This window comes from Eublepharis macularius, chromosome 4 (assembly GCF_028583425.1).
Source record: "Eublepharis macularius isolate TG4126 chromosome 4, MPM_Emac_v1.0, whole genome shotgun sequence".
Lineage (NCBI taxonomy): Eukaryota > Metazoa > Chordata > Lepidosauria > Squamata > Eublepharidae > Eublepharis > Eublepharis macularius.
The window spans coordinates 148,109,632-148,122,801 of record NC_072793.1 but is presented as its reverse complement, the minus strand read 5'-3'; the positions used below and the strand labels follow the sequence as shown (position 1 = coordinate 148,122,801).

Here is a 13,170-nt window from a genome sequence, read left to right as displayed (position 1 = left end):
AAAAGTAATTCTAAAAGTACCTCTCAAGGCTAAAATTGAAATACCATTTCTAACAGTGCAATCTTACGCAGTTACACTATTCGAAGCCCAGTGACTTCAGTGGACTTACAATGGTGTAACACTGTTTAGGATTTCCCTGTAAAACTACTTCTCAAGGACTAAAATAGTAGACAGATTATTTTAATCAGATAATGTTCACTTCCTCCTCCAGGAGAGGATTTAAAACTGACAAAAAAAGAAAGTGAGATGTCACAGATGCATGCTAACAAACCATCCTTCTGTTTTATTTTCATTACTCACGACTCTTTTACTTCTCTGGGCCCAGTGGGGCAAGGCAAACAAAAAAGTCATGTGCAACTGCAGTAAATAACTCTTGGGGGTAGAAAATAGCTTTGTTAGCAGCTGATTGCCAGCCCAGCTTCCTAGCCAATCTGTTTCTTCTGCCAGTGACCCTGAAGAGATGATTTTAAAAATGATGATGATAACTTTATTTCATAGTAAACATAACTAATTTACAGAATAAAGCCGATTAAAATATAGACTGCACAGCAATAGTCAGATAATCTCCTGCATAGCCCAATAGCCACCAGGGAAAATAATTCTGCTACTGTGGCACATGTGGGAAAAGGATCTGGGAGGCAATGAACACTAAGCAGTATAAACTGAATGGCTTTAGGAACAAAGAAAAAAATAACATTTTGGAAAAGTGTGGCCAATATTATTAATAATTAAAAATAACCACTCCTTTTTCTGTGGAAAGGACTAAATAATACAGACATGGAGGAGAAGGAACTAAATTACAAGTGGTTGCATAGATTACACAAAGATTATACATAGACAAAAAATAACAAAATAGGCAACAGGAAGTCTAAGGCTAAACTTTCAAGTGGGGAAAGCTGGACTTCTGAACTTTTATAGTTATATGGGATATAGAACATGTCAAGCAGGTGATAGAAAAGCTACACCTACTAATACTTCCTTCTCTATAGGTTTGTTGAAAGTATATCTTTTAAAAAATCTTGTCCTTATATACTTGCTTCAGACAAAGGCTCTTAGGTAACCTGTTATTTTCTACTTTAGTAGGTAAAAATAACCTGCTTTTCTGAGTTTCATGAGAAGGATTTGGGCATAAGGATGCTTTAATGGGACTAAAGTTTCTTTAATGTGTGCCATGTGGCACTTCATGCAGGTGTGCATGTGCAAAAACCACTGCTGTACAAGGTGGAACTCTTAAGAATTAACAAATGTATATGAAATTTAAAATGGCAGCAGTTGGAGGTCACATGAGACAAGCCTGACTCCAGGAAGTACAGGAGGCACTGCTCCTTTTGTAAATACAATAACTGCATAAGGAATTTGGCGTTTGCCTCAGATTCTTACGTAAGTATTTATGTAAAAGCACTAGCACTTGGCACTTGAATACACTTCATATATTTTGATTGTTGTATTTCTGTACTGTTTCCCTCCATTTGTGGTTTATCTACCTAGTTATTGGGTCCTTTTTCTGGGGGTGCCTCCCATTTTGCTATCAGATTTTTACAGAGGAAATGTAATCCAAGGATATCATGAATATCTGAGATTTCTGAATTTGGATGTGAATAGCATAAATATACTTTTGCAGAAAACTGTTCTGGATGTGCAGGAAGTTTGGGAATATCATTGATGTTTTTGGATTTTAATAAAGGAGAACTTGAGTTTGCACAGTTGTGTGACACTGAAAACTGTAGAGAATAGACTCCATTCCCAATTCCGTATTTCAGATCATTACTATAAGCATGCTTTCCATTGAAGAACATAATCTAGTTTTGCTTCATGTCATAATATGCATCTAGATCCTCACAGCAACTCTAAGCCAATGGATATTTTCTGTGTATTTGCTCCTCAGCTCAGACAATGATTAAATATTTTAAAAGTGAACTTAATGGTCACATATCATGCCCTGAACCAGAAGAAGAATGAAGAGAAAGGTCCCAGTCAGCTATGTCTCTTCTGAAGTTCAAGACAAGCTGCTGGGAAACTGCTCAAACGCAAAAGTCGCCACTGAAAAGAACAGTCCCTGGAAATAATAATAATGTACTGCTAATACATGAAATTCAACATAGATGGGCAGGGTGCGAGCAGATCTGTAACAGAGAGGAAGTGCCTGCCTCTTTGTCAATGCCAAGTGGATAGATGATTTGTCTTTGGCATTTTTATGCTTGAAATTCTCTTAAGGAGGAAAGGAGTCACTGGAGTGCTTTATGCATGAATGAGGCATTCTCAGTGGATATGGGTCATGCTAGTAGATGTACACAGGAAGATTATTTGACTCCAATTCATGCCACTTGATATAATGTGATAAAACATTTGACATGAGAGATAAGTTCCATTTTAATCTTGTAGAATATCAGGGAAGGGGGGGAGGAGAGAATTAAACAGTAGGAAAGGATGCAATGGGAAAGGTAAATGGGAAGAAAGATGAATATCAAAGGAAAAAGGGATTTTGAGGACGTTTGCGGAGAAAAAAAGCCTCTTTGTCCAATGTAAGTGCATGCAAGCGAAATAAGTGAACAAAGCACCAGAAATCTGAAGGCATTCAAATCTGAATGCCGGAGTATAATCATAAAAAACCCAACCCCAACTGCGCTGAGGGGTGAAAGGAGAGAAAAGGAAGCTGTTTTGCAGCCACACAAAACACAAACAAGAATCTGTCCTAACAAGTGATTGAAAGACTAATGCCAAGTGTCTGCTGCAAGCACAAATGCTAGACTGCACAATTGCTTTGAAGAGAGAAAATGAGTTGCACAACAAAAGCAACAGCAAGGCAGAGAAATCTGTTGACATGCACTCCATCCTATTCCAAATAAAATCTCGCTTGACACTTAGACCCCATCAAGCACCATAGCAGGTGGTGTCTTGTTTGAAGACTTACCTATCCTTTAGAATTGCAATAGATACAAAATTAATCTTACTTTTTCAGATTTTCAAATTGATGATAGCTACCCCCAATATATTTTTTTAAAATTTAAAGTACTTCAATTGTACTGTGCAACACAAAAAGCAGATTTTAAAAAGGCATGGTGATTTTCTTCAATGAAAATATTTAAAAATTGAAGTCTGACATTCCTTTTAATAGTTTTTGGTCACTTAGCCATAAGATTAACTCCAAGTCAAATTATATATGTATCTTATCAATTCTCTTCACCCTCCCCACCCTTTAAAAAACAGACTAAAGATCAGAACAATGACTAAGACATCCCTGTTATGGAAAGATCTCTCAAAACTGTGCTGTTATCCCAAAAAACTAGAGAAAGAGGAATTGGGACAAAGTGGATTTGAATATAGCATTAGAGCAGACAGACAGCAATCAGAAGAAAAGGTAGCACATATCTCTATTTCTTTAAACAAATCTGTAACTAATAATTTATCTCAAAATGTGACTTATCCTCCTGTCTCATTTTGTCACATTTTGCAGTTTCTCCCCCTTGGGTCTCCAAGGTGGAGGAGGCATTTACTTACATCAAATAACCTTTCTATATACATCTCCTCATTGACCTTATCACGCAGGATGTCCTGAGAATGGCGAACGAAGGTCACGTAGGCGTCGGCAACGTCCATCCCTGGTTTCTGTTCAGAGAAAAGGGAGGGGGGGAGAGGAGGAGGAAAACAGCATGAAAATGGCATCTTCCCATGACAGTCTATTCATTCAGTTGCAAGGATTTCCTCCACCAATTCTCCCTCACGGTTAGTGAGGATCCTTCTAGTAGATTCCCAAGATATATTTAGGTATCAGCAATGGGCTATTGTTTGTACACTCTTCTTTCTTTGCCTTCACAGAAGCTGCTTGGATGGATAAAGCTTTTCCCTGACACTCTAGTGCCTGGAAGTTCTCTCTTGCGATGTTTGGTATTATTGACCTAATTAGCAAAACAACAACTTGTGCTGGGATTTCCCCTCCAGTATCATCTTATATATGCAAATCTAGAGTATATTTAGAGTTAGAAAGCTAATGCCCAGCACTTGTCTGTTGTTCCTTTGCTTTTGAGGCACTGAACATAAACAGAATCAAAACCTTCTATAAGCATTTACCTGATAGTATTTTTTCTATTCCCATATTTTTAAAAAGTTGTACAATTAGTATTTATTTGTGGATAAAGGCACAACTGAACCAAGTCATTTATTTCAGTGGGCAAGCTAAGTACTTGCCTGATTTTCTCACAATAAAATAAGTAAGGCATTGAATTGCTAAAATTTGACTGGTGCATGCTCTAGCTGTATAGCTATTAAAATCGCTCTCCTCGTTGACTCTTTCTATGTATCCATATTTTCTTAAATCTGAATTTATAAAGCATTCAAGATTTGCAGACATGACACACTTTGCAATTTCCTTATAAGAAGCAAGTATTGGAGATAATTTGGGAGACAATAACCACTAAATAAGTTCACACTCCTTGATATGTTGGAATCGAACTTATCTCAAAGGAAACCCATTAAAATGCTGAAAAAAGAGTCATTATGAAAGCTGCCACACAAATCTTAAATGTCTGTGGCACATTGGAAGTTTCTTAATAATGGGTGTCATTACTTTTATTACTGTGATTTACTGCAGATCACAAAGTATCATTTCTGTATGAGATGTGATTGTCAGCCACTGTAAATTGAAGTTAGTTAACACTTCTGTGTAATTTCCAGGGTGAAAATGAGGACAGTTTGAGAAGCAGTAGGAAGGTAGTTTATACATATATATAAAGAAATACAATTATCAAGCAAAGGACCAATGGTTGGCCTTAGAGATGCCAGTAACATTTTTTAACACCTACTGAAACAATGACAAGGTATTAATTTAAAAAACAATGAAGACAATGTAAATGTGGCTGTTATACTTTCCAAGCAATTTCCAGAAAGTGGATTGCGCTAGCTTTATGATACAATAAAAAGTGATGCAATTGCCCAATGCTAAACAATCATTGTGCTGGAACTAGACAAGGAACCAGTTATATCGCTGATGTTAAGAGCTAAGCTTGAAAACCTCAAATCTTTTTGCTTCTCATTCAAGGCATTTTGCTAGTCACATGGATGGGATGTAGGAGCAGAGGGAATAAAGACACTGACTGTATTGTGAAAATCAGTTTGTTATTGTCCCTCTGTGAGTTTTGAGGAAGACTCATTCTTTGCATTCTTACCAAGGATTCAAATCAGAGGACAGGAAGAGGCCTCTTTGAGTCCCTTTCTTTGTTAATATCTCTCCCCTTCCCTATATTTATGAGAGCTGGACAAAGTATCCTTTTGGGCTCCTCTGACCATCCCTGCTTCATGCCCCGCACCCCTAAGGATGCTTCCAAAATTACCAAGAAAGGGATGGAACTGGAACATCTGAGCTAGTTGAATAAGACTTCCTTGTCTGAGCATTTGATGCATACTTTTTTGTATGCAACCTAAGGACCTGGCCAAAGGGAAATGGCCTTTGGCTCTTAACCCATGGATTTCAGCCTGTGGTCCTGCACAAGCCACTTTGCAGAACCAGCACCAGCCTAGGATGTCCTAGAGGTTCCTTACCTGTTTAAAGTCCGGACCTGTTTAAAGTCCGGCTTTTCAGGTCACATATTTTTGTTTAAATTGTATTTGTGTATATTTTACTTCCTATGCTGTTTAGAGTCCCCAGTGTGTGAGAAAAGTGGAATACAAAATAATCAAGTTTTCATTCAGATTTGTCCACAGATTTTTTGGAGTTCTGAATTGCCTGAGCTTGTTTTCAAAATTAAACTATGTCAAACAGGCCTGTGACCTGCCTGCCATACTCAGTGATGTCTTCTACTTTGAGGGAGGAGGGGGGTTAGATAGTTTGTAGTGTTGCTGTCCTCTTACTGTTTTCTCTGCTACTGCTATCCTGCACTCAGCTGTCTTATCTATAGTGGTAAAGTGGTGGGGGTGGATGGGGCTAGAGGCGCCCGGGAACCAGCCGAATGACCTTGGAGCTTGCATCTCTTCCCCCTTCCAGCTTTTCCCGTGAGAGACTGCGCACCAAGACTAATGGACTTCTGCTTGAAAAAGGGGGAGGAGAGAGGAGGGTATAACTAGCCCACTGCGCCTTGCCCTGGTATTCCTGGCAATTGCTTTGCACTGTGCTCTAATGGTGGTAATCTCTTAATAAAGACTTTTAACTCATCCAGCCTGGTCTGATGAAGTAGTCTAGGAGAATCCCCTGGCAGAGCCTGACATTCTGCTGTGTTAGGAATCCTCCATTTTTCTTTAAATTTCTCAATTCTGTACATTTCTAATACAGAGCCAGGGTGGGGTGAGAAGTTAAAAATGAACGGAAGGAGCGGAAAGCTGCAGCAAAATGTGCATGCTCCAATTTCAGAATTAATTTTAGAAATTGTCCTAGTTAAAGTGGAATTCAGGAGGAATGGAATGCAAGGTGCAACAAACCTTCCAAACTATCAAGGGATAGAATGGGGGGAATCCATTTATCCTCGGTCACTGATCCTCATCTGCTGTCTTGGGCAGCATTCCCATGAGTCTTTCTGCTCTGGATGACAGTCTCTTTCTCTCCTTTTTGACATCCCTCCAGTTTTACGAAAGGCTGAACAGATTTAAAAGGCCCTCTTTATAGAGCACCATCTCATACCACCAGATGCCGCCCAAGAATCAAATGACAACAAATTCCCCACCTTCCTGGACCCCTCAGAATTTTGTCCTCCTTCTCCTGCCCTCTTGGACCCACTCTTCTTAACCTAGAAGTTGTTTCCTTGTGTCAAATGGCACTGACCAGCCCACTTCCCCCAACACATCACACTGAAAAAATGAAATAAATGTCCATACTTGTATAAAACAATATGGAAATGGAGAATCAGACTCTACTGTTATTTCTGCAATTCAGGTACATTTCCATTGATTCTTATGGTGTGATATAAAGGGCAAAGGGACTGGTGAACCTATATTAATTGACATTTTCATCTTCATAGTAAACATTTGCCTCTATGCATCTTTTTACTACACCAGTATATTGTCACAATTTATTATGCTGTGATAGTTGAGAGATTGGTACTTTATGGGAGACTCTCAAATTCTTAGGTCAGTTAGCAATCTAAGCCTGGTATTTTCCCAGCCCTCCTCACCATCATATTCATTTATTTGCTCATCGGCACATATTTAAGTATAATATGACATTGCAGTTGTGTTCCTTGGTACCGAAGGTAACTGCTACGAAGTGATTCTTCAGTTTAGAAGGTGCAGTTGAGAGAACACAGTACTTGAACTGGGTCCAGGTCTCTGCTTCACCATAAAGCTCACCATATGTCCTTAAACCAGTTGCTATTATACAGCTTAATCTCGCTTAAAGGATTGTTGTGAGGATAAAATAATTCCATACATGTCTCTCTGAACACTTTGGAGCAAGAGCAGGACACAAATGGGATAGATATGACACAGTAAGATTAGTAGCTAGGACATTCATAATATGAACACTGGATAAATCAAATGATAAACTTTGTCAGTAAATTACCTAAAAACATAGTGACATGAACAGTGTCTTCTAGGGTTGCCAACTTTGAGTTGGGAAATTCCTGGAGATTTGGAGGTGGAGCCTGGGGAGGGCGGGGTTTAGAGAGGGGAGGGAACTCAGTTGAGGTATAATGCCATATAATGTCTCAGTGGGGTATAATGTCATAGTTGTGGTATAATGTCTCCACAGCAGGCATTTTCTCCCGGGGAACTGATCTCTGTAGTCTGGAGATCAGATGTAATTCTGAGACATCTCTAGGCCCCATCTGGAAGTTGGCAACCTTAGTGGCTTCTGTGTTTTGTTATGTCCAGTTCTTCACAACACTAGGTTCTGTTTATTTGCTTGTATGTCGTTAAACATATGGCGCCACATGCAGAATTTGGATGGTACAAGTGGCAGAAAGTCATTCTTCTCTGTAAATTATCTGAACAAAATGTCTGTCTGCAAGCGTCTCTTGCTTTATCAGTTATAATCCCTGACTTCAACCAACATTCATATATTGCACTTAAACTTAATTTAAATGTTAATTTCCGGTGAGCAGAGTGCTTTGCCTGAGATGTTTAAGGGCTCTCTTCATTATAATCCAAGCTCTAAATGGGGGCCTACAGCACCATTTGCCCTTTTAAAATTAACGAATGCGGTTATTTTGCAAAAATATCTTCAAGGATATTTTGGGAGGTGTACACATCACGAATTCACCACTGTTTTTCCCACAAATGTTTTCCATAAAGCTTAAATAATGGCTAAAAGAAAAAAAATATGAAAAAAGATCTATTAACAAGCACAAAGTTAGTTGCAACAAGAGATAGGCTGTAACTGTTAAATTGTCTGACAGTTAAAAGCTAAGGTTGAAATCTCATGCAGAATTACATGCTTTAGCCCATTAAATCTGTATTGGCTTTGGGCCTAACTAAAAATAGGGTCATTCAGCATTTTGGGCTAGGGTCCCAAATTACACTTTCTCCATTGTTATGTCATTCATTGTCACTTGTCACCCAGCAGTGTGCCTTTTCCAACATAACTGTCTGTCAACATATCAAATATATGTACTTCCCTGTAGCAGGCCTTTGAATTCTAGGAGATCCCCAGTTACTTTGTCATTCTTGAAGGGAGGGAGAGAACTCTGATTTCCCTTAAAGCTCATAGTAAAAGTTATAACAGTGAGGATTGCCTTAATAGTATTTTTAAGTTATTAGGGCTGCCAGGCCTCCCCCACTGCCACCACTAGCTGTTGTTGCCTGCCACCGCTTCGTTACGGCAAAATAAAAATAACCCTCTAGGAATCATTGGAAACTCTATGGTAAAACCATAGTTTCCAGCTACTCCTAGAGCTACTCTACCTGGAAGTGATACAGAGGTGCATGCGACATCACATACCCCATATCCCCACCCCTAAAAGTCCAGTCAGTTGCCAGGCATGACCTGACAACCCTATATGTTATGTAATTTTCAGTGGGGGAGTTTGGGCCTTTGTAAAGGTCCCTCTGTAAAGATAATTCTTTCTAGGCGTTCTTGGACTCTCTAATGTGCATTTTTTATCTGCTCTGATTTTAATACAATTAATCTCTAGTTGATCCTAGTCAACAGAAATGTTGAGCCTAAGCCTAACTAGCCTAAGATCACCCAATGAGGTTCATGCCAGAGTGAGAGTTTGAATCCCTAACTGCTGCACCACACTATTATGCCTGGTTCTGTCTGTTCACTGCAATTATGACAGACTCTATGATTTCTAGTCCCCTCTCTACAGTCTTCATTATTTCAATAGGGTGGTTGTGTTTCTACATAATTTTCCACACTTCCCCAGCATTGTACAGCTGGTTAGTTTATAAGATGCCTTTAACTAAAAGTTCCCAGATGTGCCTTCCTTGCTCTATTAATCCTGCTGTATCATGGTAAGGTCTCATAGCTCACTATTGCCCCAAGCCTCTTGAACGATCTGTTAAGTTAAGGGGGTATGTTAGGACCAGTTCCCATGAAGCGGATTCATGGTAACATATGTCAATGTGCTTAAAAGACAGTTTTCTCATTTTATTGCTCTGTGTTCATTCTGGTCCCACTTCCTTCCAAGCATCAGATAGGAGCAATTGTATTTTGTAGCTGCCATACAGAAAGCAATGGCTGCATCATTAATGAAGCATATGCAAAAGTAAACAAGTGGATGCTACAAGTCTGCTTGACATTTGTGCCATATCTCTGATTTTATGACATTTTACATAGCTCTAGTAATAAACATCATATGATGCACTTGAGAGAGATTTGTGAAAGCAGTTATCTAAAGAGCAGATAATCACTAGAAAACATACAGAATGAATCAGCTGTTAGAAATTATTGCACAAAAAGTTTCATGTTCACCATAGGCTAAGATTTTTTTTAAAGTGCAGTTAGCCTTTTTTAAAATAAAAAAAGTTCCAATCCTTATTGCAAAATAAGTCATTGCCAATTGAGTCCTTAAATATTAAAAGAGTGTCATATTTAAATAATGCTTACGGGCACATCCACGTATTTGGAAGCTGCCTTCACCTGAAACAGAAACAAAGCAGGCTTCAGATTAAAATTTATTGCTTCAAAATAGGTAAACAATGCACAAACTAGACAACAAATATGGTAGTTGCAGTATTCTTAGAAAATCAGAGAAGCTATCCTATACAGAATTTTTAGATTATATATTTAGTGGAAATCCTGCCTTGACACTTTCTCCTTTAACCTTCATCAGTATTCATTTCAGGTCTTTACTATTTTCTACCAATAACATGGTATCATCTGCATATTGCAAATTGTTGATAGTCCTCCCACCAAGTTTCACTCCACCTTCATCTTAACCTAATCCAACTTTCTTTATGATATGTTCTGCATATAGATTGAACAGATAGGGAGATAACATACATCCTTGCCTGACACCTTTGCCAACTGGAAGCCATTCTGTTTCCTCATATTCTGTCCTAACAGTAGCCCTTTGCCCAGAGTACGGCTTGTGAATAAACACAATCAGATGTCGTAGCATCAAAGAGTTTTCGATGAGTCAAGAGTGACTTGATGACACATAACACTCACATTATATTGTCCTGTAATACTGATTCTAATTAAACAAACTGAACTGCTTAGATTATAAAGTATGGTACTTAGTAAAGCATTTTTTGCTACATGCTCTACTCAAATTCCAAAAACGAAAAATGGAGCCTATAGGAATTATTTTTTTCTGCAATTGTATAATATCAGCAGCATTTTGATAACCCCTCTTTTTATGCCATACTTGGGAGTTGGGAGCTGCTACAGCACGGCTCCTTTCGATGCTCCTAGGGTAAAAGGAGAAAAGCAGGGCTAAACAGGAGGAACCTTAAAGACAGCTCCTTTTAGCTCTGTGCTACTCATTGCCCTGGGGCAAGGAAAGGCACTGCACTGGAGCAGCCACGAGAAGAATGTAAAAAAGAGCCCCAAGAAATTAGAATGGAGGACAAGGACTGCTATGCCAGAGCAGTGTCTTGACTTCAAACATTTGGGGTCTTTAAAGCAGCCGGAGTCAGTGTTGCTTCACAGGCAATTACAGCCTTGTGGATATTGTAGTGAAGATATGGAGGCAGGGATATAGCAGAAAAGAGATGTGACTGAGAAAGAACTTGCCTCCTCGATATCTGGAAGACCTGTTGATTACCACTTGGGATCTTGGTCACACAACCCTAAATACCGAATATTTAATAGTCATAGTTTGTCATGAATTGCATCTGACAGGCACCCTCACAGGATGGACTTGCAAGTATTATAACATTAATCTTCACACAATAAATATAAGAAATCTGTGTTTGGTGGAATAAAACCCATGCTTATAAACATCTTGCCCTTGTTCTCATAGACTTGTAGACCATCCCTTTATATGAGTCCTTTCTCGCCCTGGTGGGGGGCAGTGATAGAAGAATCCTAAAGGGAAACCGTATCATATATTTGAACTTGGTGAATGAGGGTAATGTGGTAAAGGAAGAGGACACCATGCTGAGGTAGTGTGTTCCCTGACTATTGTTCAGAAGGCAAAATGATACATCTTATCAGACCAGGTCCCCTGCTTCTTGCACTGTTTTTTGTGCAATCCTTTGAGATTAATACCAGTTTTGTACTAGCACTACTTAAAGGGAAAGCAAGGCTCAAGAACGCAGCTGTGACCTGTGACAAAAGCTGCCAAATCTAAGCGCACAAACCAAAGAACTTACACAGAAAGCACGAATTTGTAAAAGTAGAATACAGAATGGTACTGGATCTCATGAAAGTTCACCTTGGGCTGTTCAGCAACTGTAGCTCTCAAAGCCTCCCCCCACTTAAATTGGAGGAAGGCTTCAGACTTGGCTGGCTGGACACACCCTATTATGGGCAAATCATCTGTGAACCCATAGATATTGTTCAAACACGCAGCTCCTAAAACTGCTGCAGTGATGCTGAAAACAGCAGCAAGAGTGCAAGCATGTAGCAGTTTTACTGCCAGTTCTCAGATTACATTATCCCCATGTGCTTCCATGTCCACAGACACAATGGAAGGAAAGGAGAAAAACAAAGCACTGGCTTTCCTATGTGATTTGGAGGGGCATCTTACAATATTCTGGATGTCCTTGGGGTATTGTGATGCAAATGTTGCAAGAAAGAAAAAGCAAAACCTTTATGAAAACCAAGGTAAACTGCAGATGCTTCCATATCTTTCAGACCTTTGGAATAGGTAAAACCAAAAGCCCTCACATTTTTTCTTCTGTTCTTCTTGATAACGAGACATAGATATGTTGATCTAGAAATACCTGGAATCCCCTTCTCTATTGCCAGCTGCAGAAATAAACCAGTTGTCTTAATGAACAGTTTCCAGATGGTCAGAGAGACCCTTTTATGAAGGTACCATAATGCATCCCATCTGCAAGGCTGAGAGTTTGTAACAACCAGGCGTTTAATTAGATTACATCAACAATCACAATCCTTGTTTGGGTTCTAAGAGCTCACCTGCTTCTAAATATTTCAAATGTTACTGATAAAATAGGCTAAACAACACACATCACACATACACACACACAAATGATTGAAGAACTGAAAGAATTATTATAGGAGTGAGACAGAATGTGTGAGTGGGTGGATGTACTCCAATCATGTATGTGCGTGAACAATTAAGCAAAGAAAAGGAGATACATCAGGCCATGCTGGTGATGATAGTTCAAGTCAAACCCAGCGTCATTATCACCAAGCTGCAATGAAAAAATAAGGAATAGGGGAAAGCAAACTGTTGCACATTTGTAAATTAACCTATTGGGGCATGTTAGAATTAAAATTTGTAAGTAGAGTTATTAAGAAAAATTCTTTAAATTCTTCTTTAACAAAATTCTCCCTAAAATTGAACTATCTGTTTCTTCCTCTCCTTCTGGAATCAGTTTCTAATCAATTCCATTTTGAACAAAGAAAAAATAGAAGACAGGAGGGCAAGGGAGACGCAACAAAATTTCAGAATTTCACTCTGTAGATGCTCAGAGGCAGTCAATGTCTTCCCAAACCTTCCTATCCTCCTGCTAGAACACCACCCTGTGGTGCGTAACATAAAATAACAGCAAAGGCTGAAGTTACAAAAGGAAGCATTGATTTCTCTTCCACGAGAAACTGAAGACAAATTAAAGAGAATACGGCCATCCCAGCCAGCAGGCTTGGCTGCTAAGGCTGGGGGCCGGGTTTGC

General features: G+C 39.1%; 1 protein-coding gene across 6 annotated transcripts in view; it reads right to left on the bottom strand.

Annotated features, from left to right (window-relative positions):
- CADPS (calcium dependent secretion activator) overlaps positions 1–13,170 on the bottom strand; it is a 504,169-nt gene that overhangs the window by 38,669 nt on the left and 452,330 nt on the right. For all 6 annotated transcript variants that reach the window (XM_054976243.1, XM_054976241.1, XM_054976242.1 and 3 more), the window contains 2 exons: positions 9,971–10,003; positions 3,499–3,606 (listed from right to left, as the gene is read on the bottom strand). In XM_054976243.1, coding sequence (XP_054832218.1) covers positions 3,499–3,606; positions 9,971–10,003 — 141 coding nt within the window. The remainder of the gene's footprint in view (positions 1–3,498; positions 3,607–9,970; positions 10,004–13,170) is intronic.